At 39.3% G+C, this 23,516-nt stretch overlaps 2 protein-coding genes across 2 annotated transcripts in view; one reads left to right on the top strand and one right to left on the bottom strand.

Annotated features, from left to right (window-relative positions):
* PPAT (phosphoribosyl pyrophosphate amidotransferase) overlaps nucleotides 1-1,338 on the bottom strand; it is a 37,088-nt gene extending 35,750 nt beyond the window's left edge. The window contains exon 1 of the mRNA XM_024746728.1: nucleotides 1,082-1,338. Coding sequence (XP_024602496.1) covers nucleotides 1,082-1,209 — 128 coding nt within the window. The 5' untranslated portion in view covers nucleotides 1,210-1,338. The remainder of the gene's footprint in view (nucleotides 1-1,081) is intronic.
* Nucleotides 1-23,516, top strand: part of PAICS (phosphoribosylaminoimidazole carboxylase and phosphoribosylaminoimidazolesuccinocarboxamide synthase) — a 32,991-nt gene that overhangs the window by 2,117 nt on the left and 7,358 nt on the right. Inside the window, exons 2-8 of the mRNA XM_024746730.1 lie at nucleotides 2,037-2,103; nucleotides 6,165-6,362; nucleotides 12,197-12,375; nucleotides 19,928-20,107; nucleotides 20,204-20,317; nucleotides 21,187-21,270; nucleotides 22,168-22,348. Of these exons, the coding sequence (XP_024602498.1) occupies nucleotides 2,088-2,103; nucleotides 6,165-6,362; nucleotides 12,197-12,375; nucleotides 19,928-20,107; nucleotides 20,204-20,317; nucleotides 21,187-21,270; nucleotides 22,168-22,348 (952 nt within the window). The 5' untranslated portion in view covers nucleotides 2,037-2,087. The remainder of the gene's footprint in view (nucleotides 1-2,036; nucleotides 2,104-6,164; nucleotides 6,363-12,196; nucleotides 12,376-19,927; nucleotides 20,108-20,203; nucleotides 20,318-21,186; nucleotides 21,271-22,167; nucleotides 22,349-23,516) is intronic.

Genomic DNA, 23,516 nt, shown 5'->3' with positions numbered 1-23,516 from the left:
CTGAAAAAAGCTGAGACTACTTCTAATTTAAGTTTGGTGAGGGAAAGCTAATCATTTGTAATGCATTTATACATATTGCTCTCATACTGCCCATAAGCATTATTGCCAAGTTCCTTAACTGTTCTAGAAGTTGTTGCTGAGGTATTGCCTTATGGAAACTTTGTAATACTTTCAGTGATAATGCCAAACTTAGGTTTATATTTCTTAAGGAAATTGTTTATATCAACTTCCAGTTAGTTCAGTTAGTAGGAAGTGGAAAGATCACAGAAGCAGTTATTTTTTAACTCAAAGGATCTATCAGTTTTTCAAAGTCAATGTGTATCTTGTCAGACAGGAACTACTTTCCTCTCCCTCTTTTAAAGAGGGGAGTTATTTTGGCATTTCCTTACTACCAACCTCTTCATTCTTATCTAAAACGTTTACCAATGAATTTTTTGCAGAGGCACTCTTCCCTGCGATTGGGGTATTTTCTGTTAATTCAGATGAGATCTAGAACCGGTAGTTCCTTTCGAACACCAAGCTAATTCAGCTTCCCCGGGTTTGAATCCCTAAATTCCCACAGCTATGCCTACGTTCAAATACACAAACTGCCCAGTAGCTCTGCCCTTGCAAACAAAAGCTTGTGGTGGCTGCAGGCTCCGCGCGAAACCTCAAGGTGTATTGTAGGTCCTGGACCAGCAGTCACCCCACACAAGCCTATCACAAGAACAGCTCCAGGCTCTGGGAGATTAAAACTCGCAAGCAGTCAAGAAAGAATCCCGACTGGGCTAGTCCAAGCGAATCGGAGCCTTATAAACTGGCCAGACCAAGCAGGGGTGCACGACACCGGAAGAGAGGGGAGAGCCCCTAAAGAGCATGAAGAGTTGCGGGGGACAGGCTGAAATCCAGGGAGGCAAGGTAGCCCCCGCGCACTCCTTGGCAATCGGTGGACGCCACAGGCAGGTACCCGTCCAGGTAAGAGAGAGATCCGGCCTCCGGTCCTCAAGCGCCCGCGAGATCGCCAACTCCGGCCGCGGGAAGCGGCTCGGGCAGATGGAGAAGCACACGCGCCGCCATCCCCACCCCTCACCCAGTCGCTCACCGGTGCTGCAGCCCCACGAGTCCCAGAGTGATCACATGCGGCACATCGAGCTGCGTGGGCCACTCTCCTGAGGCGATGCATCCGAACACGCCACATTCCTCTCGGATCCCCAACTCCTCCAGCTCCATGTCGCCGCCGAAAGCACGTGGAGGGACCCGCCGCTGCGGCAGGGGTCTAAGCACCAACCAGTTGTTCGTTCGGCCTGTAAGCCTCAGAAGCTCGGGTCAGCTGCAGCCGCTTCCTAACCAGCGGCTCGACCCTCGCTACTGCGGCGGCGCGTGCTTTCCCTAAGTGAGAGTGATTAGCTCGCCCACCGCCACCCTGCCCCGCCCCTACAGGCCCACCAATGACCGAGGACGGAGGGAGAGGCTCCGCGGCTGAGGGGCGGAGTCAAAGGCCCTGTGGGGGTGGAGCTAGCCCTCCACCGGAGCCCTGGGGGAAGATCATTTTTCTGCACGTGGAAATCTCCGTTATTTTCCAATACCCAAGACTGAGATGATGAGACTAGCGGGGTTAACGTCATTTCTGTCTTACAGGATGTAAATTTTGTATGTCCCTCCCCACATGCTTTCCCCCAGGCCGTCACTACTTGGTATGCTCCAACCTCTGAGCCACTCTCGCTGCGGAGGAGGGGGCCAAGTCAGCGAGCTGCTGTAGGGTGGGGAGGGGCCGCCAGTGCGCGCCACTTTTCCTCTTTCCTGGAACTGCGCCCGCGCAGGGCGGGGTACGGTCCGCGTCGCTGCGCCTGCGCGGCGGGAATCTTGCGGAAGGTGCTGGCTCCCGGAGTCCAAGTTCCTCTCGATCCGCAGAGACCCCCGAGGTTCCGTCACCGCGGTGGTGCTCGAAGAGAACGCGAGAGGGCACTCTGGGTTACGTGGCCCCGGCGGGGGCGTGTCTGTGGGCGGTGTCTCCTTTCCCCGCCCGGTGAACGTCTCTGATCACTCCTCTTTTCCAGAGTCCTGCCTCTCTTCCTAGAGCTGCCGCTGCTTCCAGACCACTCCGGATAATGGCGACAGCAGAGGGTGAGTAACAGGCGTCCCCAGGACTTGGGACCTCCTGCCATCCACGGTCTTCCTGCCCCTCTGCCTTGAGCTCGAGGGTTCACGCCGGCACGTGCGCGCTCCGCGGCCCCGACGGCAGCCTTCCCCGGGCAGAACCCGGTCTCCCTGCACCCGCCCCACTAGGCCACTGGGCTGGCGGGCACGTGGCCCAGGCGCTGCAGAGCGGTGCGTCGGAAACAAAGCGCTCCCGGGCCTCCGAACTTTCTGAAACATCCAGAACTGCTTCTGGGATGGGGGAAAGGCGCAAAGGGTCATTAGGAAGAGAAATGTCCAGGGGTTGGAGACGTGCTTGGAAATCGCGTTTGCCATCAGTAGATATTGCAAAACAATCGCAGGAGCATCTAGTGTTGACTCTTGAAACCAAAGTCTTGCTTTCTCCTGTTAGGCTAATAATAACCTGCTATTCCAGAAAGTTAATAATTGAACCTTCTGAAAAATTTGCTATTTTCTGTGCAGATTTTGTGTGTGTTTTTAGCCTTTTTATGCCAGTGATGGCTTTGGAGAGTTACAAAACCACCAGGGAAAAGTTTCCTTCCTTCGCTTTGCACTTATTATATTCCATATTTATATAATCATTTTGGCCACTGGTGATTAGGATACTCAGGAAAGATCGTTTGTGCTATTTTTACTGTAAAACGTTTTCCCCCATCCCCCATACTTACTGTGAACCAAATTCCTTGTGTTGGCCAGTCACTACATTCTCTACCACATAGAAAAATTAAATTTAGGTAAAAAACTATAGACTGAACAAAATGGTCCTGATAACAAGTAACAACTCCATAAAATCAATGCGTTAGACCAGAATTTTCCCTGCCATACCTCTAAACTGACAGATCTCTAAAATCTTTGCTCTTCCACTTCCTTCCATCTTGCATTTTTTTTTTGGCAGGTTCATTACTCCAAATTTTCACTTTTATGGTTTCTAAATGGCACTTCATTGCCCAAAAATGTTCTCTGGCAATGCGAAAGCTATTGAAATCCATTCTGAAGAACTTTTCATTCACATCCTGCATACTGCTTCCTTCCTACCTCTTCAACCCTTACTTAGGTTTTTCTCTCTTATGAATCCTAAGCCTACATTCCAGGCAGGTTAATTCACCAAGTTTACTCTTCTCTATGTTTGTTTTTGCTGTTTCTTCTAGAACAGTGCTGTCTAATAGAAATATAATGTGACACTCTATGTAACTTTGTTTTCTAGTAGCCACATTTTAAAAAGTAAAAAGAAACAGGTGAACTGGTTTTTAATATATATTATTTAACCCAATATATCCAAAGCAGTATCATTTCAACATGTAATCAATATAAAAAATTGTGATTTTTGCACACCTTTTTTTCATATTGAAATTCACTGTGTATTTTACGCTTAACTTACATCATTTCAATTTGGAGTAGCCACATTTCAAGTATTTCATAGCCACATGTGGCTAGTGACTACCTTCTTGGACAGCACAGTCCTAGATGTTCTTACCTCTTTGTGGAAGTTCTGTACTTTTCAATACTCTTAAATGTCAGCCCTATGAATTATTCTCAGTCCTCATCAATCTCTTCTGAATTCATCTATGAATTTGTAGCAGGCATTTTGGCACTTATAGCAGATGTCTCCTATGATGTTACGTTATTTCTATCCATTAGTTGAAATTCCTCCCCTGTTTAAAAATTAAGTAATAAATACCAATTCAGGGAATTCCCTGGCGGGCCAGTGGTTAGGACTCCTTGCTTCCATTGCAAGGGGCACAGGTTCGATCCCTGGTTGGGGAACTAAGATCCCACAAGCTGCACGGCAAGGCCATATGTAAATAAATACATACATACATACATACCACTTCAAATAAATCGAGAGAGAGGAGCAGTAGGTACAGATTATCTAACCCAGGCAACATCTTAACTTTCCCTTCTTTTATCCCCCATATTGAGTCAATTGTTATAAAAACTTTTACCTTTTAAATATCTTGAGTCTTACCCAACTGCTTTTTCTTTAGACCAGGACATTTCTTGCCTGGATTGCTGCCACAGCATCGTAAGTGGTCTCTCAGTCTCTAGTTTTCTTCCACCCACCCCTTCCTCATTTCATTCTCCACACAGCAGCCATAATGGTCTTTCTAATATAGAAACTCTGTCATTTTACTGAAGTACTTAAAAGCTTTATAGTTGCTCCTAGGATAAAGTGTAAACTCAGTCAGCATGGCTTGTGAGACCCCAAGGGTGAGTTAGTGAAATGGAAGGGAAGGAAACAGTGTTTCAGGCCTAGGGAAGAGCATGTTAGAAGCCTGAGAGGAGGATATAGAGATTCAGTTACAAAGTTGGAGTTCTAGGAAGGGAATAGAGAAATCTGAATTTGGAGCCCTGAGCTGGGACTCCATTCTTGGAAGGACCTTTTAAACCTTGTCAGTGAATCAAGACATTACATTAAGAGGATGGGAATTCATCCTCTGAATTAGGTACCCTGCAGTGGCAACTATTAAACTGAATTGTAATTGTTTTGTTTAATCGTTACCTTCATTAACTGGTGATGTGATCCCTGCCCAATTCCTCAGGCTTATCTCCTGCCTTCCCTTTCTACTCCTTAGCTGCTACCTGATCCCATGCCCCACCCCTTCACCCCCAACAGCAGTGTACACACACAGTCCTCCAAACATACTGAAGTTCTGCCAGGTGCTCTTTCATCCCCTGGTCTTTTTCACCACCAGTCTCTACCCCTTGCCGTCTTCCACTAAATTTTGACTATTCCTCAGATCTCAGCCTAATCCTCACTTTGTTCTAGACTTCTTTCTTTGACGTCTAGACATCAGAGGTTAGGTTAAGTGATCCTGCTATGAACCTGTGATCCCATAGTCTGTGTATTTCTCACATTATACTTATTATGATGTTTAATTTCAGCTTCCCTCAGACTCCAGTCACTTGAGAGCAGGAACTCGGTTTACTGGTACATCCCTAGTACCTGGCACATGGACACTAAAAACTGCAGACACTGAGAATGAGTCGATGTTTGGGGAGAATGAGGGGTGATTTCTCCTCTTGGAAATTTTAAGTCCTTAAATGTCTATTATCTCTGATCTTCATCGAAATCATTCTTTCTAATGACCCAAGTCTACTTTTCTTTAGGTGTGATGACCTGCATCAAAATTGGATTCTCTTGTCCTTACTTCTCACAGTTTTCTATAGCTGTTAGTGAGGAGAGGGGATCAAGGATGGGGGGGTTCTTCCAAATGGGCTAACTTCAGTGGGTGGAGGTGCCCCCTCTTGCACATTAACTTGAAATCAAGAAACACATCTGGGGCTTCCCTGGTGGCTCAGCAGTTGAGAGTCCGCCTGCCGATGCAGGGGACACGGGTTCGTGCCCCGGTCTGGGAAGATCCCACATGCCGTGGGGCAGCTGGGCCCGTGAGCCATGGCCGCTGAGCCTGTGTGTCCGGAGCCTGTTGCTCCGCAACGGGAGAGGCTACAACAGTGAGAGGCCCGTGTACCGCGCAAAAAAAGAAAAAAAAAGAAACATCTGGCTGAACTTTCCCATTTTGCCTGCCATGAAAAGCAGAAGACGGGAAAAATACAGCATTTTTTTTACCTGCAAGCTAGTTTAGTTATTGTATTGTGAGAACATATATGAAACTACTCATGTTGTTGCATTAATTTTAATGTATTTTAACTAATTCTACTTCAGTTTTGTTGTGAGAGAGGCAGGTTGATAGTGAAAAGAGCATGACACAGCATTAGATATTGGAAGACAGGGTTTTTTCTGGCTCTGCTCTTTCTTAACTGTGTGACCTCTACTTTTTGATACTTAGTTTCCTAATCTATATAATTATTTACATAATTAAAATTCATCACAAAATTTTATGAATGAAATGTGATGATGATGCATTAAAAATTGTAGAATGTAAGGTTCTATGCAGATGAGTTCATTTTTATTAAAATTATTTAATTATGCTATGTTCACTGATTCATCGTTCTAGACAATTTAGTCTTCTGAATTATCTTCTCTACGAAACTTCCTGAAATCTGATGTTTCTGTTTTATTTCCACAGTACTGAAGATTGGTAAAAAACTCTATGAGGGTAAAACAAAAGAAGTCTATGAATTGTTGGATAGTCCAGGAAAAGTCCTCCTGCAGTCCAAGGACCAGATTACAGCAGGAAATGCAGCCAGGAAGAATCACCTTGAAGGAAAAGCTGCAATCTCAAATAAAATTACCAGTTGTATTTTTCAGCTGTTACAGGAAGCAGGTGAGTGGCTCTCCCAGTAGCCTCCCCCTTCATGTTCTTTCTCACATATACATACTGGTCCTTTTCATCAGGAAATGACATTGTTTGGATAAATAAGATGTTGATAACCAGTTGATTTTTTTTTTTCAGTTGTTATAGGAAGCAGGTAAGTGACTCCCCCTACAGCCTCCTGTACCACTCTGATCTCTTTAATGGGGAGATGGCATTATCTGGTTTAACAACATGTTTGGGGATGCTTCACGTGCTAAACTTATTTAAATTAAACCAGAAACTTAAATTTCACTGTAACACTTTACTTGGTTTGGAATTACTTAAGTAGTATCATTCAGTTAGTTAAAAGGAATCTTAACAGTTTGCTATAGTCTTTGTCTGGCATGTATTTCTGCAGCTTTCCTCTGCTAGGACATCTTAGGAGAGGCTTACCTATGAAGGAACTTAAGGAACTTAACCTGTGAAAGAAGCACATTCTGGTGTTTGGCAGCTCTAATTGATGAATTGAAATTTAGTCCCTAAAATTCTATATAAATTTGCTCCACCCATTGGAGATTATACAGAACTTCAAATCCCTCTTCTACTTGAAAGCCCTAAAAAGGAATTGAATACTGCAACCACACCTTCTCATCCTGCCATACCCCAAGTGAGAGATTTGGACTAGATCAAGATCTGCAGGGTTACCTCCTGCTCTAAAGCTGAATGAAGATGATTTCCAATAGAGAAATCTATTCAAAAGATGAAATTCAGATCAAAACATTCTGTGGAGGGCGTTTGGAGTGAAAGAAGGGAAATTAGGATAACGGTTTTTCTGCAGGGATTCAGGCAAAAGCTGATTGGTCTGTAGTGTATAAAATCTCAGCTAGCAAAAGATTTGAGCTCTTTGCCTACAGTGTAAGAGACTCTGTGCCTTGGATCATTCAACGTGTGAAGCCTCCAGTTCCTTATCTGTAAAGTAAAAGCTTTGTTCTTTATCATTCCAGTTCTAATTTTTCAGTTTAATATCATTGTCTCCATTTACTTCCAATATTCCCAGTTGCCCTCACATTTCTTAGATTTTCCAGTAAGCATTAATCTTAATTATTAGTAATTAAAAATTAATTAATTACTCTTTCTTAAATCCAAAGGGGAATTTAATACCTTTGTTTCCAGTGAAGATAGATCTGCCTTCCACAAAATAACAAGGTAATTCAAGTTAAACCCATTCCGTCAATACAGAATAGGTTCTTGAGTAGTTTTGCCTCTTCCAGAGTACCCTGTTTCACATTTTTAATTAGTGTGTAAAAAATATGTTTACTTGACAACCTAAATTGTCATCCATATCATAAATCCCTCTATACATTGAGGGTGAAAATATTGCTGTAAATTTAAAGCACCTCCCTCAGTTCATAAGTAATACAACCCAGGATTTTTACTTCAAAGCCTCCTTGATTGGTGGTTTCCCAATGACTGAGTAGATTTCTAGAGAGAGCATCAAACTAATATTAGGTTTCTTTTGCAGTACAAATAAGTGCTCCATTTTTTAACCTCACAAGTTATCTCCTCCCCATACATATTAAAATGGTTTATAGTTGCTAATACTATAAGCTGTTAACAATACAACTAGCTTCTGTGTCCCCATAGTAATTGTACCCATCTATGGGATCATATATATGCATTTAAGTAATGGGGGGTAAGTACAGGCCCAAGTTTTTATTTGCTTATTTAATAAGGCACCTATTCAGTGTACTTGCCAGGGCTTAAGGACAGGTGAATTAGGGTGATCTAGTTTTGACTCTCAAAGTCCTGCATGCAGCTGGGAAGGTTGGTCATCCATGTGAAGTACTCCAGCAGTCATATATTTGGCACACTTAACATAGCTAAAACTTACTTGGTTCACGAGAAATGCTGAAAGGTGTTTTCTAGGTTTTATATACTGTGGAAAATCTAAGGTTTTAAAAATTCTTAGATGATTAGTTTTAGGGTATGGATTAAGAGTTCTATTAAGCCTTATGTAATTTTTACTTGCTAGTAGTTAAATGCTATGTCTAGTTGACCATCAGTGGTCTATTTAAAACTGCTTTCTTGGGGCTTCCCTAGTGACGCAGTGGTTAAGAATCCACCTGCCAATGCAGGGATCATGGGTTCAAGCCCTGGTCTGGGAAGATCCCACATGCCATGGAGCAACTAAGCCCATGCACCACAACTGCTGAGCCTGTGCTCTAGAGCCTGCGAGCCACAACTACTGAGCTCGCGTGCCACAGCTACTAAAACCCACGTGCCTAGAGCCCATGCCCCACAACACGAGAAGCCACCACAATGAGAAGCCCATGCACCGCAATAAAGAGTAGCCCCTGCTCGTTGCAACTAGAGAAAGCCTGCGTATAGCAACGAAGACCCAATGCAGCCAAAAATAAAATTAAAATAAAAGAATAATAAAAAATAAGTTTATTAAAAAAGTAAAATAGAACTGCTTTCTTTATAAACAGGCATATATTCCAAATTAAGATATTTCTAGAAATTCGAATGGAAAAAGCACCAGAATGAGCATCAGTAAATCACAATTCTAGTTTTCTCTGTCACTCATGAGCAAACTGTAAAAGACTGTATTATACATGCTGTACCTGAATTTTGAAGTTCCTAAATTTAGTCTCATTACTAAAAAATCAAAATTTAACCTTTTAAGTTTCAATTCCCTCCTACACAGAAATGCACTATGATTACATTTTGGTGTGATAGTAGTGATATGACTAACAGTCTTGGCAGTTGTTAAACCACAGGTGGGGAGCTGGGCAACCTTAATAGAGGGATGGCTCCAGCGCTGTCATACTTGGCCATTGTAAGTCAGAATGTGAAATGACATTTACATTTTCTTAGTAGTCTTGATAGGAGTTTTGAATTTTGTAAACAACTGAGACTACTGGGAGGATTTCTTTTTCTCACCGTATGAAGCCATGGAATTTGCTTTAATGATTAACACGTATATTAGAAGCAATCATTATATCATCTAAACTGAATCTCTCTTTTTTCTTAGTAGCAATTTTTTTTTTTTAATATACAAGGTCATTACCATAAGTTGATTCTGTGGTTTTGATTCCCTTAGATATAGGAGAGGACTTTCCTCTGAGTAACAATAACTGTTATGTATATTTGAATAGATTTGGATACTAGTCTATCAAGCTTGATAGACAACTGAGCAAATATGACTACTAGGTAACAAACCTAAAAAAGAAGAGCTCTTAAACCCAGACATGTACTTACCACCTCAAGTTAAGGATTGATTTAAATCATCTGCCTGCTCATGAGCCCAATCATTCATTAAAGGTTAAAATGGCCTAAATATTGACACTTTTAACATTCTTTCCCAGAGTTACTGTTTGTGCAGCATACAACAATTTATTTATTTATAAATTTATTTATTTTTGGCTGCATTGGGTCTTCGTTGCTGCACAACGGCTTTCTCTAGTTGCGGCAAGTGGGGGCTACTCTTCATTGCGGTGAGCAGGCTGCTTTTGCGGTGGCTTCTCTTGTTGTGGAGCACAGGCTCTAGGTGCGTGGGCTTCAGTAGTTGTGATGCACAGGCTTAGTTGCTCAGTGGCACCTGGAATCTTCTCAGACCAGGGCTTGAACCCGTGTCCCCTGCATTGGCAGCTGGATTCTTAACCACTGTGCCCCCAGGGAAGTCCACAATTTATTCTTTTCCCTGTTTTAATTGCATCTTCCTGGTCAAACCCAGAGGGAATGTGCAGAAAACAGTACAGGTTTAAAAACTGGATAGTGCATTTCAGGTCCAGGCTCCATTACGGATTGGCAGCATGACCTAACTTGTTAAGTTACTTAACTGCTGTGAGCCTCTACTTCTTTCACTATAAAATGTGAATAATAACACTACCTCAGAAATTTTATGTATGGTTAAATGAGATAATACGTAAAACACTTCGGGGACTTCCCTGGTAGTCCAGTGGCTAAGAATCCGTGCTCCCAATGCAGGTGACCTGGGTTCTATCCCTGGTCAGGGAACTAGATCCCACATGCATACTGCAACTAAGAGTTTGCATGCTGCAGCTAAAGATCCTGCATGCTGCAACTAAGACCTGGTGCAGCCAAAGTAAATAAATAAATAAATATTTTTAAATGAATAAATAAAACACTCAGCATGATGCAGGGTTTCCATAAATGTAGGTTCCCTTTACATATGGATACATACGTATGTACATACATAGATAGATACATACATAAGATGAAAGATCTTCAGTCCTTTCCTGATAAGAAAAATTTGATCTTATTAGAGGTTTAGTTGAGGATTGGAGGTACTAATATTGTAGCCCGAAGATGAGCATTATTATGTTAAACCCATGCAGGTTTCCAGGAGATACTTTAATTCACGTTAGTGCTATGATGTAATAACACGTCTAGGAGAGGCAGTATAGCGTAGTGGTTAAGTGAGCAGCGTAAAGAGTTCAGACAGTGTGGGTTAGAAACCCTGCTTTACCTAGTACTAGCTGACATAACTCCTGTGTCTCAGTGCTGTTATCTGTTTCATTGGATGAACATCATACCTTATCAGGTGCTATGAGGATTAAGCAAAAAGAAAATAAATTTATAATGCCTGACCTAAAGTAGGTCTTGCAAATTGTGGTAAAATATACACACATAAAATTTACCATGTTAACCATTTTTAAGTGTATGATTCAGTGGCATTCAGGTACACTGACAATGTTATGCAACCATCACCACTATCAATTTCCGGAACTTTTTCATCATTTCAGACAGAACCTCTGACCCATTAAACAATAACTCTCCCCTGATAACCTCTATCCTACTTTCTGTCTCTATGAATTTGCTTGTTTTAGGTGCCTCATATAAGTGGAATTATACAATTTTCACTCAGCATAATGTTTTCATGAATTATTCATCATGCTGTAGCATATATCAGAATTCCCTCCTTTCTGTGACTGAATAGTAATTCACTGTATGTAAACTACATTTTATCTGTCCACTACACTAATCTGTTGTTAGACACTTGGGTTATTTCCCCCTTTTTGGCTATTGTTAATAATGATACTGTGAATATTGGTGTACAAATATGTTTGAGACCTTGCTTACAGTTCTTTTGTGTATATACTTAGAGTGGAATTGCTGGATCATATAGCTTATAATACATTGTAACTACTATAAGAGTTATTTTCCAAAGCTGCCACATAAACTAGCTCTTTATCTTAGTTTTCCAGTAACAGTTTGCATAAGAGTGAACAGAGGACGGGGCAAATATTTTCTTTGCTCTTGGCCAAATTGGCCTCCATGTTCCTGCTGCTACCTGTTGAATGCTTTTTTCAAGGACTTTTTGCTTTAAATATTGAGAGAAAAAGGCTGTCCAGAATTTACGGCTGTATCTGATTATGATAAATAGATTAATATTTTACAAAGCCCATATAATCCTGGACCATAGAATGAGAATTCTGCCACCAGATCTGATTTAGAGATAATTTAGTGCCACTTAGTCATGTGCCTTGTGCAAAGTTAGGTGCACAGTGGCAGAGGAGATAGTATTTTTTGAACAGATGAATGATGGTAAAAACATTCGGACCCAGATTTTTTGATCCAGCTTGCCTTGCAATATTAACATGAAATATTCCTGAATATTTTGATAAGCAGTAGAAAGCCATATTAATAATTTTTTCCTACTTCTGCCTTTTAAAATAAAATTACATTTGTCTTTGATAGTGCCATTTAAAGGTAATGCATTTGGCTACATAGGCTTTTTGTTTTGTTTTTTTGTAAAGGGTAGAGTTTCATTATGCCTCAGATCTCCCTTTTTAAATACAATTTTAATGCTTTTTTTTCTTTTTGTCATCAATTTGTAGGTATCAAAACTGCTTTCACCAGAAAATGTGGACAGACAGCTTTCATTGCACCTAAGTGTGAAATGATTCCAATTGAATGGGTTTGTAGAAGAATAGCAACTGGTTCTTTTCTCAAAAGAAATCCTGGTGTCAAGGAAGGATATAAGTTCTACCCACCTAAAGTAGAGATGTTTTTCAAGGTAATTATTTTATACCTCCCTGTCTTACTATAACATAGCAACAAGTTTATTACAAAGTCAAAAGATTTAAATATTATCAAAGCTTTTGATACTACAGTTGTCATTTCAGAAATATTTGTCAAAAATGTACACTTTAATTAGCAATGATAATTCAGATTTTTAAAAGAAAACCTTTGAAAATCTGCTTATCTATTTTGTACCAACATGACTAACAAAATGAACAAATTAAAATTAGCAGTTACGAGTCACTGGGAGAGCCTTTCCCAGAAGGATGGAGTGACACTTTGTCCTCAGGAAAAGGTGGGGTTTTTTTTGTTTTTTTTTTTGTTTGTTTGTTTCTTTTTATTTTTTTATTTTTTTTTTTGCGGTACGCGGGCCTCTCACTTTTGTGGCCTCTCCTGTTGCGGAGCACAGGCTCCGGACGCGCAGGCTCAGTGGCCATGGCTCATGGGCCCAGCTGCTCCGCGGCATGTGGGATCTTCCTGGACCGGGGCACAAACCCTTGTCCCCTGCATCAGCAGGCGGACTCTCAACCACTGCGCCACCAGGGAAGCCCAGGAAAAGGTGTTTTTTGTTTTTGGAGGCAGGTTGCGGGATCTTAGTTCCCCAACCAGGGATTGAAGGCGTACCCTAGGCAGTGAAAGCTCGGAGTCCTAACCACTGGACAGCCAGGGGATTGCCAGGAACAGGTTGGTGGGAAGCCTGGGTGAAGAAAACATGAACACAAGAACCAGGTTCAAATCACCTCTACTCTTTGAACCCTATTAGGTGAGGCCAGAGTGAGGCCTTCACATAATGAGATTGAACTACCTGTTTTCTAAAAGGAAAACCAATAGAAAGATTAAAGAAAAAATTACTGTTATTTACAGTCCTGTGGCTGACAGGTTCTTGGTGCTTCGGCCAGGTGTCAGACCTGAGCCTCTGAGGTAAGAGAGCTCAGTTCAGGACTTTGGACCACCAGAGACCTCCTGGCCCCACGTAATATCAATCGGCGAGAGCTCTCCCAGAGATCTCTGTCTCAGTGCTAAGACCCTGCTCCACTCAACGACCAGCAAGCTCCAGTGCTCGGCAGCCCATGCCAAACAACTAGCAAGACAGGAACACAACCCCACCCATTAGCAGAGAGGCTGCCTAAAATCATAATAAGTACACGGACACCCCAAATCACAACACCAGACACAGTCCTGCCCACCAGAAAAACAAGATCCAGCCTCATCCAACAGCACACAGGCACCAGTCCCCTCCACCAGGAAGCCTACACAACCCACTGAACCAACCTTACCCACTGGGGGCAGACACCAAAAACAACAGGAACTATGAATGTGCAGCCTGCGAAAATGAGACCTCAAACACAGTAAGTTAAGCAAAACAAAAAGACAGAGAAATACACAGCAGATGAAGGAGCAAGGTAAAAACCCACCAGACGAAACAAATGAAGAGGAAATAGGCAGTCTACCTGAAAAAGAATTCAGAGTAATGATTGTAAAGATGATCTAAAATCTTGGTAATAGAATGGAGAAAACACAAGAAATGTTTAACAAGGACCTAGAAGAACTAAAGGGCAAACAAACAATGATGAACAACACAGTAAATGAAATTAAAAATTCTCTAGAATGAATCAATACCAAAATAACTGAGGCAAAAGATGGGATAAGTGACCTGGAAGATAAAATAGTGGAAATAACTACTGCAGAGTAGAATAAAGAAAAAAGAATGAAAAGAATTGAGGACCGTCTGAGACACCTCTAGGACAGCATTAAACGCACCAAGATTCGAATTATAGGGGTCCCAGAAGAAGAATAGGAAAAAAAAGGGACTGAGAAAATATTTGAAGAGATTATAGTTGAAAACTTCCCTAATATGGGAAAGGAAATAGTCAATCAAGTCTAGGAAGTGCAGAGTCCCATATAGGATAAATCCAAGGAGAAACATGCCAAGACACATATTAATCAACTATCAGAAATTAAATACAAAGAAAAAATATTAAAAGCACCAAGGGAAAAGCAACAAATAACGTACAAGGGAATCCCCATAAGGGTAACAGCTGATTTTTCAGCAGAAACTCTGCAAGCCAGAAGGGAGTAGCAAGACATACTTAAAGTGATGAAAGGGAAAAACCTACAACCAAGGTTACTCTACCTGTCAAGGATCTCATTCAGATTTGACGGAGAAATTAAAACCTTTACAGACAAGCAAAAGCTAAGAGAATTCAGCACCACCAAACCAGCTTTACAACAAATGCTAAAGGAACTTCTCTAGGCAGGAAACACAAGAGAAGGAAAAGACCTACAATAACAAACCCAAAACATTAAGAAAATAGTAATAGGAACATACATATCTATAATTACCTTAAAAGTAAATGGATTAAATGCTCCAACCAAAAGACACAGGCTCACTGAATGGATACAAAAACAAGACCCGTATTTATGCTGTCTACAAGAGACCCACTTCAGACCTATGGACACATACAGACTGAAAGTGAGGGGATGGAAAAAGATATTCCATGCAAATGGAAACCAAAAGAAAGCTGAAGTAGCAATTCTCATATCAGAAAAAATTAGACTTTAAAATAAAGACTATTACAAGAGACAAAGAAGGACACTACAGAATGATCAACGGGTCAGTCCAAGAAGAAGATATAACAGTTGTAAATATTTATGCACCCAACATAAGAGCATGTCAATACATGAGGCAAATGGTAACAGCCATAAAAGGGAAAATTGACAGTAACACAATAATAGTAGGGGACTTTAACACCCCACTTTCACCAATGGACAGATCAACCAAAATGAAAATAAGTGAGGAAACACATGCTTTAAATGACACATAAACAGGATGGACTTAATTGATATTTACAGGACATTCCATCCAAAAACAACAGAATACACTTTCTTCTCAAGTGCTGATGGAACTTTCTCCAGGACAGATCATATCTTGGGTCACAAATCAAGCCTTGGTAAGTTTAAGAAAATTGAAATCATATTAAGTATCTTTTCCAACCACAATGCTGATACTAGATATCAATTACAGGAAAAAAAACTGCAAAAAAATACAAGCACATGGAGGCTAAAAAATACACTACTAAATAGCCAAGAGTTCACTGAAGAAATCAAAGAGGAAATCAAAAAACACCTAGAAACAAATGACAATGAAAACACAACAACCCAAAACCTATGGGATGCAGCAAAAGCAGTTCTAAGGGGGAAGTTTATAGCAATACAATCCTACCTCAAGAAACAAGAAATATCTCAAATAAACAACCTAACCTTACATGTAAAGCAATTAGAGAAAGAACAACAAAAAAAAAACCCCAAAGTGAGCAGAAGGAAAGAAATCATAAAGATCAGATCAGAAATAAATGAAAAGAAATGGAGGAAATGATAGCAAAGATCAATAAAACTAAAAGCTGGTTCTTTGAGAAGCTAAACAAAATTGATAAACCTTTAGCCAGACTCATCAAAAAAAAAAAAAGGGAGAAGACTCAAATCAACGGAATTAGAAATGAAAAAGGAGAACTAACAACTGACACTGCTGAAATACAAAGGATCATGAGAGATTACTACAAGCAACTATATGCCAATAAAATGGACAATCTGGAAGAAATGGTGAAACTCTTAGAAAAACACAACCTTCCAAGACTGAACCAGAAAGAAATAGAAAATATAAACAGACCAATCACAGACACTGAAATTGAGACTGTGGTTAAAAATCTTCCAACAAACAAAAGCCCAGGAGCAGATGTCTTCACAGGTGAATTCTATCAAATATTTAGAGAAGATCTACACCTATCCTTCTCAAACTCTTCCTAAATGTAGCAGAGGGAGGAACACTCCCAAACTCATTCTACAAGACTACCATCACCTTAATACCAAAACCAGACAAAGATGTCACAAAAAAAGAAAACTATGGGCCAATATCACTGATGAATATAGATGCAAAAATCCTCAACAAAATACTAGCAAACAAAATCCAACAGCACATTAAAAGGATCATACACTATGATCAAGTGGGGTTTATCCCAGGAATGCAAGGGTTCTTCAATATATGCAGATAAATCAATGTGATACACCATATTAACAAATTGAAGGATGAAAACTATGTGATGATCTCAATAGATGCAGAAAAAGTTTTTGACAAAATTCAACACCCATTTATGATAAAAACTCTCCAGAAAGTAGGCATAGAGGGAATTTACCTCAACATAATAAAGGCCATATATGACAAACCCACAACAAACATCATTCTCAATGGTGAAAAACTGAAGCCCTTTCCACTAAGATCAGGAACAATACAAAGTTGCCCACTCTCACCACTATTATTCAACATAATTTTGGAAGTTTTAGCCACAGCAATCAGAGAAGAAAAATAAAAGGAATCCAAATCAGAAAAGAAGAAGTAAAACTGTCACTGTTTGTAGATGACATGATAGTATACATAGAGAATCCTAAAGATGCTACCAGAAAATTACTAGAGCTAATCAATGAATTTGGTAATGTTACAGGATACAAAAGTAATGCTCAGAAATCTCTTGCATTCGTATACACTGATGATGAAAAATCTGAAAGAGAAATTAAGGAAACACTCCCATTTACCATTGCAACAAAAAGAATAAAATACTTAGGAATAAACCTACCTCAGGACACAAAAGACCTGTATACAGAAACCTATAAGACACTGGAAAGAAATTAAAGATGATACAAACCAATGGAAAGATATACCATGTTTTTGGATTGGAAGAATCAACATTGTGAAAATGACTATACTACCCAAAGCAATCTACAGATTCAATGCAATCCCTATCAAACTACCACTGGCATTTTTCACAGAACTAGAACAAAAAAATCCACACTGTGTATGGAAACACAAAAGACCCTGGATAGCCAAAGCAATCTTGTGAAAGAAAAATGGAGCTGGAGGAATCAGGCTCCCTGACTTTAGACTGTACTACAAAGGTACAGTAATAAGATAGTATGGTACTGGCAAAAAAACAAATATAGATCAATGGAACAGGATAGAAGGCCCAGAGATAAACCCATGCACTTATGGTCATCTTATCTTTGATAAAGTAGGCAAGAGTATACAATGGAGAAAAGACAACCTCTTCAATAAGTGCTGCTGGGAAAACTGGACAACTACATGTAAAGGAATGAAATTAGAACACTCCCTAACACCATACACAAAAATAAACTCAAAATGGATTAAAGAGCTAAATGTAAGGCCAGACACTATAAAACTCTTAAAGGAAAACATAGGCAGAACACTCTATGACATAAATCACAGCAAGATCCTTTTTTACCCACCTCCTAGAGTAATGGAAATAAAAACAAAAATAAACAGATGGGACCTAATGAAACTTAAAAGCTTTTGCACAGCCAAGGAAAACGTAAGATGAAAAGACAACCCTCAGAATGGGAGAAAATATTTGCATACAGAGCAACTGACAAAGGATTAATCTCTAAAATACACAAGCAACTCATGCAGCTCAATATCAAAAAACATTGAATGGCCATCATTAAAAAATCTAGAAACAATAAATGCTGGTGAGGGTGTTGAGAAAAGGGAACCCTCTTGCACTGTTGGTGGGACTGTAAATTGATAAAGCCACTATGGAGAACAGTATGGAGGTTCCTTAAAAAATAGAACTACCATATGACCCAGCAATTCCACTACTGGGCATATACCCTGAGGATACCATAATTCAAAACGGGACATGTACCACAATATTCACTGTAGTGCTATTTACAATATCCAGGACATGGAAGCAATCTATGCAGCAACAGATGAATGGATAAAGAAGATGTGGCACATATATACAATGGAATATTACTCAGCCATTAAAAGAAACAAAATTGAGTTATTTGTAGTGAGGTGGATGGACCTTTTTATTTCCACTCTGTATGACAGACCTAGAGTCTGTCATACAGAGTGAAGTAAGTCAGAGAGAGAAGAACAAATACTGTATGCTTACACATATATATTGAATCTTAAAAAAAAAAAAAAAGGACTGAAGAACCTAGGGGCATGACAGGAAAAAAGACATAGATGTAGAGATTGGACTTGAGGACACGGGGACGGGGAAGGGTAAGCTGGGTCGAAGTGAGAGAGTGGTATTGACATATATACACTACTGAATGTAAAATAGATAGCTAGTGGGAAGCTGCCTCATAGTATAGGGAGATCAGCTCGGTGCTTTGTGACCACCTAAAGGGGTGGGATAGGGAGGGTGGGAGAGAGACGCAAGGGGGAAGGGATATGGGGATATATGTATACGTATAGCCGATTCACTTTGTTATGCAGCAGAAATTAACACAACAATGTAAAGCAATTACACTCCAATAAAGATGTTAAAAAATAAATAAATAAAAAGTACAATTAGCAGTTATTAGGAAGAAGAGAAAAGTAACAATTTAGTAAATTTTTAAATCTATTATTGAAGAGTTTGAGGTAAAGGCTAATAAGGGGACCTTTTTATATTCTTTTTTTTTTTGGCCACACTATGTGGCTTGTAGGATCTCAGTTCCCCAACCAGGGATTGGACCCAGGCCACAGTAGTGGAAACCTGGAATCCTAACCACTATGCACCAGGGAACTCCCAAGGGATCTTTTTATAGTCTAATACAGAAAAACTGTTACCCTCAATGTTTCTTATAAGCAAAAACATAAAATAAAGGATGTAGGAATCAACGGTCATGAATTTGTATTGGTTTTCTTTATTGAAACTGCTTTTTTTTTCATCTTTGTTTATGCTGTTAAGTATATTCTATTTCAGAAGCAATGTTATTGTTGCTTTTTATTTTATTTATTTATTTATTTTTTTTATGGGCTGCACTGTGCAACTTGTGGGATCTTAGTTCTCCAACCAGGGGTTGAACCCAGGCCTTCTGCCGTAAAAGCACGGAGTCCTAACCACTGGACCACCAGGGAATTCCCTGCTGTTGCACTTTTATTCGGTGAACTGCACAGCTTAAAGCATTGTCTTATAATTATACAAATCAAGAATCCATAAAAGAAAAATTTCGTGTTCAGTTGGGACACTACTTAGAATAAAATGAAAGTATTTTATTTTTTCACGCATCTCTTTACTTTGCACGAAGTCTCTTGAATTATCAAGTAATGTCACTGAGGACTTATAGTCTTGTATGAATTCTTATCAAAAATAAGGTTAGGGGATTATGAAAGTTGCATTCTGGAAAGATTTTGGTGGACTAAAATGTGTTTTGTCCTTCTTACCATCTCTGTTGCCTCTGATTAAGGAAAGATAAAAATCACAAACTTGTATTTAAATTATTTATATATGGAAAGCAAATTCTTTACAAATACTTTATGACATAGAATAAGCTACCCCAAAATTTTGAATTTTAAAGTAGCTATTGAAAATAGAAGAGTTTAAAAGGATTGCTGTGAATTAAAGGGTATTTTAAACAAACATTAAATATTTAGAGAAAATGAATATTTCTGAGGAATTTATCGTGCTCAAGGGAAAAAGGACTTCAGTTTATCTGAAAAGTTCAAAATTTTTGTATTTAATTGTACTTCTATACTTTTTTCTCAGGATGATGCTAATAATGATCCACAGTGGTCTGAGGAACAGCTAATTGCTGCAAATTTTTGCTTTGCTGGACTTGTTATAGGCCAAACTGAAGTGGATATCATGAGTCATGCTACACAGGCTATTTTTGAAATACTGGAGAAATCCTGGTTGCCCCAGAACTGTACACTGGTTGATATGAAGGTACAAATGAAATGGAGTTTTGAAAGTAAAGGTTATAACCGAGAAATGTCTTTAGTAGTAATTTTGAAAAACTCTTTGGTGATGTGCTATTTCTAGATTGAATTTGGTGTTGATGTAACCACCAAAGAAATTGTTCTTGCTGATGTTATTGATAATGATTCCTGGAGACTCTGGCCATCAGGAGATCGAAGCCAACAAAAAGACAAACAGGTAGGTAATGCTTCAGGTTTTCTTTAATCCTTTGCAAGATCAGGCTGGGATAGAGGAGAAAGGGAGGATGGGAGGAAAAGAAAAGTCAGTTATTGTTACTTATGATATGAACCTGAGTTGTTGATTGCTATTTATTTTTAAAGATAAATATCTCTTATGTTTCATATATCATGGAAAAAAGATAGGAGTGATACTTTACATTTATGAAGCAGATTCCTCATTTATTATTTTAATAGACTCTCACGCAGAGTAAGTATTATCCTTGTTTGGCTAATTGAAACCTAAGGCTCTAAGATGATAGATATCTTCACAGTTACAAGAGTTAGTGGCAGATCTGGAACTCGGGTCTTGCAGATCTTATCAGGCTCCATATCTGCTCTTTCCTATGAAAAACAAAATTAGGGCAAGACCCTCTCTATACTTAATACGTAAGAATTGTCAGGGCAGCTAATAGTAGTTGCTGGTGTAGTAACTCAAATGAAAATACAAGTATACATCACTATCTGAAGTTTCTCTAGTCTAATTCAGGAAATCAATTTGTTGACTCACGTACATTTTCAGATATATCCTTTGCTATGCAAACTCTTCATAATCTGTACCCAAAACTCAGAAACCAAATAATTTCAGATAGGAAGAATATTACTAATGGAATACTTTACCCAGTCTTCTTTTCTATCAGAAAATTCTGGCTCTTTGAACTGACTTAGGTCTGGGAATTGGGTGAGAGGTAGTGAGTCTCTATAATGGTGGCTCACATCAGTCATCTCTGCTTACTAGATCTAGTTGCTGGGTGTTTTTTGGGAGAGGGAGTAGGGGGAGTTCATGCACATCTAGTAGTTGTATTCTAAACTTACTATCTTATTTTCTAGTCATATCGTGACCTCAAGGAAGTAACTCCTGAAGGGCTGCAGATGGTAAAGAAAAATTTTGAGTGGGTTGCAGAAAGAGTAGAGGTAAACCTTTTGTAATAAATCAGTATTGTATTGTATGTTTTTCTCCAAGAAAATCTTGCTTCAAAAAGAAAAAAAAAAAAATGAGAGGGTGCAGTGCTTTTCTTTTTTCCAGTGACTTTAAAGAAAGGAGCACCTTTAAAAACTGTACCAGCTGAACTCCCTGCTATGAAACTGGCCAGTCCTCATCTCCCAAATCCTGTTGGGGAAACCTGGAATCCTTTCCTCCCTGCCCCCTATAGGAGAAACCTTACATTTCCTACCCACCTCTCCACTGCTACTCAGAGTTCTACTAGCAAGAGTTTAGAATTGGAACTCCATGTGACATTAAAATGTCACTCTAAAATTTATGGTATAATTATTAGTATAATTCCATGGAAACTGAATGGGGTTTATGGTTATCCAAGGGTAGTAACTACTTTTTAGATTTCCATAGGAACATGCATTTTGAATTCCAAGCAACTAACTTAAAAAGATTTATAATATGACTTCTATTATGGCTGATTATACCTTAAAACCCCCATTGAACAGAATGTACTAAAAATCTTCAATGACATATTTTATATTATAGCTTCCTGAATATTTAAAAGGTTTGAGTATTTATCCTTGCTTTTTATTACAATAGTAAACAATTTATCTGATTAAAAATCTTACTCATTAGGTCTTAGTTATGAAGACCACTTTCCCTTATATAGAGAGGTTATTTTGAAAAATAAATCCTCTATCATTTTGTTCTGCTTGTCTGTCTTAAATTTGGTCTATTAAAGGAAATATTGTGGCAGGTTGTAATTTTGCTATAAGCTATAGCTCTGTAAACTGACTATTCTTACAGTACTCATTCCTATATTTATTCATTTTTGTCTTTGCCTTCTTTTGCGTATTCATGTTTTTCTTTTCCAGTTGCTTCTGAAACCAGAAAGTCAGTGCAGGGTTGTAGTACTGATGGGCTCAACCTCTGATCTTAGTCACTGTGAAAAAATTAAGAAGGCTTGTGGAAATTTTGGCATTCCCTGTGAACTTAGGGTAACATCTGCCCATAAAGGACCAGATGAAACTCTGAGGATTAAAGCTGAGTATGAAGGTAAATGTAGAATAACTAGAGCATTTCAGGAAGTTCTCCTGATTTTGCCCCAAATTTTATATTTAGACTAATAATGCTGAAAAATAGTTTCACCACATTCCAAAGGAAAAAATGTGATATTCTAGGCTTTCATGATGTTTACCTCCAAAAGTTTTAAGGTGCTCTAGGAGCTTATAAAAAAGAATGGACCAGGGAGAAAGAACTGAAAATGCAAGCATGGGAGGAAAATGAAGACTAGAATTAGTCTTTACCTAATCCCCTCAAGCATCGTTTCTAATATGCTCCAACAGAAGATAGGCCCCACGTCAATTACAGAAGGAGGGCCTAGGGTTGAAGCAGCAGATCCTCTCAAGTATCTTTAAGGGTCAGCCTTTCCTGGGAGGCAGTCAAACATGAAATTAAGGAATAATTTCAGAATTTAGTATATAAAAGAAATGTCTTGATGGGATAGCATCTAAAATATGGAGCCCTGTAGATTGGAATGTTTCTCAACTGGAAAAAATATTGGTTGAGTATTCCTTCTGAAGGTAGTTGCTATAGGAGCATATTTACTGAATTTTGGAGGGTTTTTTTTTTCAGGGGGTGGGTGGGAAGGTCTCAGACCTCTTTGATAAGCTAATAAAAGCCAGATCTCTTTCTCCAGAAAAATGCAAATGTAAAATTTTGGATTCTAAGTTAGGAATCACTGTTGTAGGAAACAAAGGAATAACTTATGAATTTATGAAAGAATAAAATATTTATGAGGTATGTTTAAAATATATTGAAGGGTCTTAAATATTTCGATACTATATTATTGAATTCAGTTCCTCAACTCTTATTTCAAGAAGTGTCACTAAACACATATATGTGGAACATAGAAAAATGGTACAGATGAACCGGTTTGCAGGGCAGAAATCGAGACACAGATGTAGAGAACAAACATGGCCACCAAGGGGGGAAACCCACCGGGGGTGGGGGTGGGGGTGTGATGAATTGGGCGATTGGGATTGACATGTATACACTGATGTATATAAAATTCATGACTAATAAGGACCTGCTGTATAAAAAAAGATAAAATAGAAAAATTAAAAAAAAAAGTGTCACTAAACCTCTAGTCTCTATTAATTGTATCTCCCATACCATGTTGGTTGAAAGACACCAGGACAGATGCCGCTTCAGGTGGTGTCAT

This window comes from Neophocaena asiaeorientalis, unplaced genomic scaffold (genome assembly GCF_003031525.2).
Source record: "Neophocaena asiaeorientalis asiaeorientalis breed wild unplaced genomic scaffold, Neophocaena_asiaeorientalis_V1.1 scaffold19, whole genome shotgun sequence".
In the NCBI taxonomy this organism is placed as follows: domain Eukaryota; kingdom Metazoa; phylum Chordata; class Mammalia; order Artiodactyla; family Phocoenidae; genus Neophocaena; species Neophocaena asiaeorientalis.
This window is presented reverse-complemented; position numbering and strand designations above follow the sequence as displayed.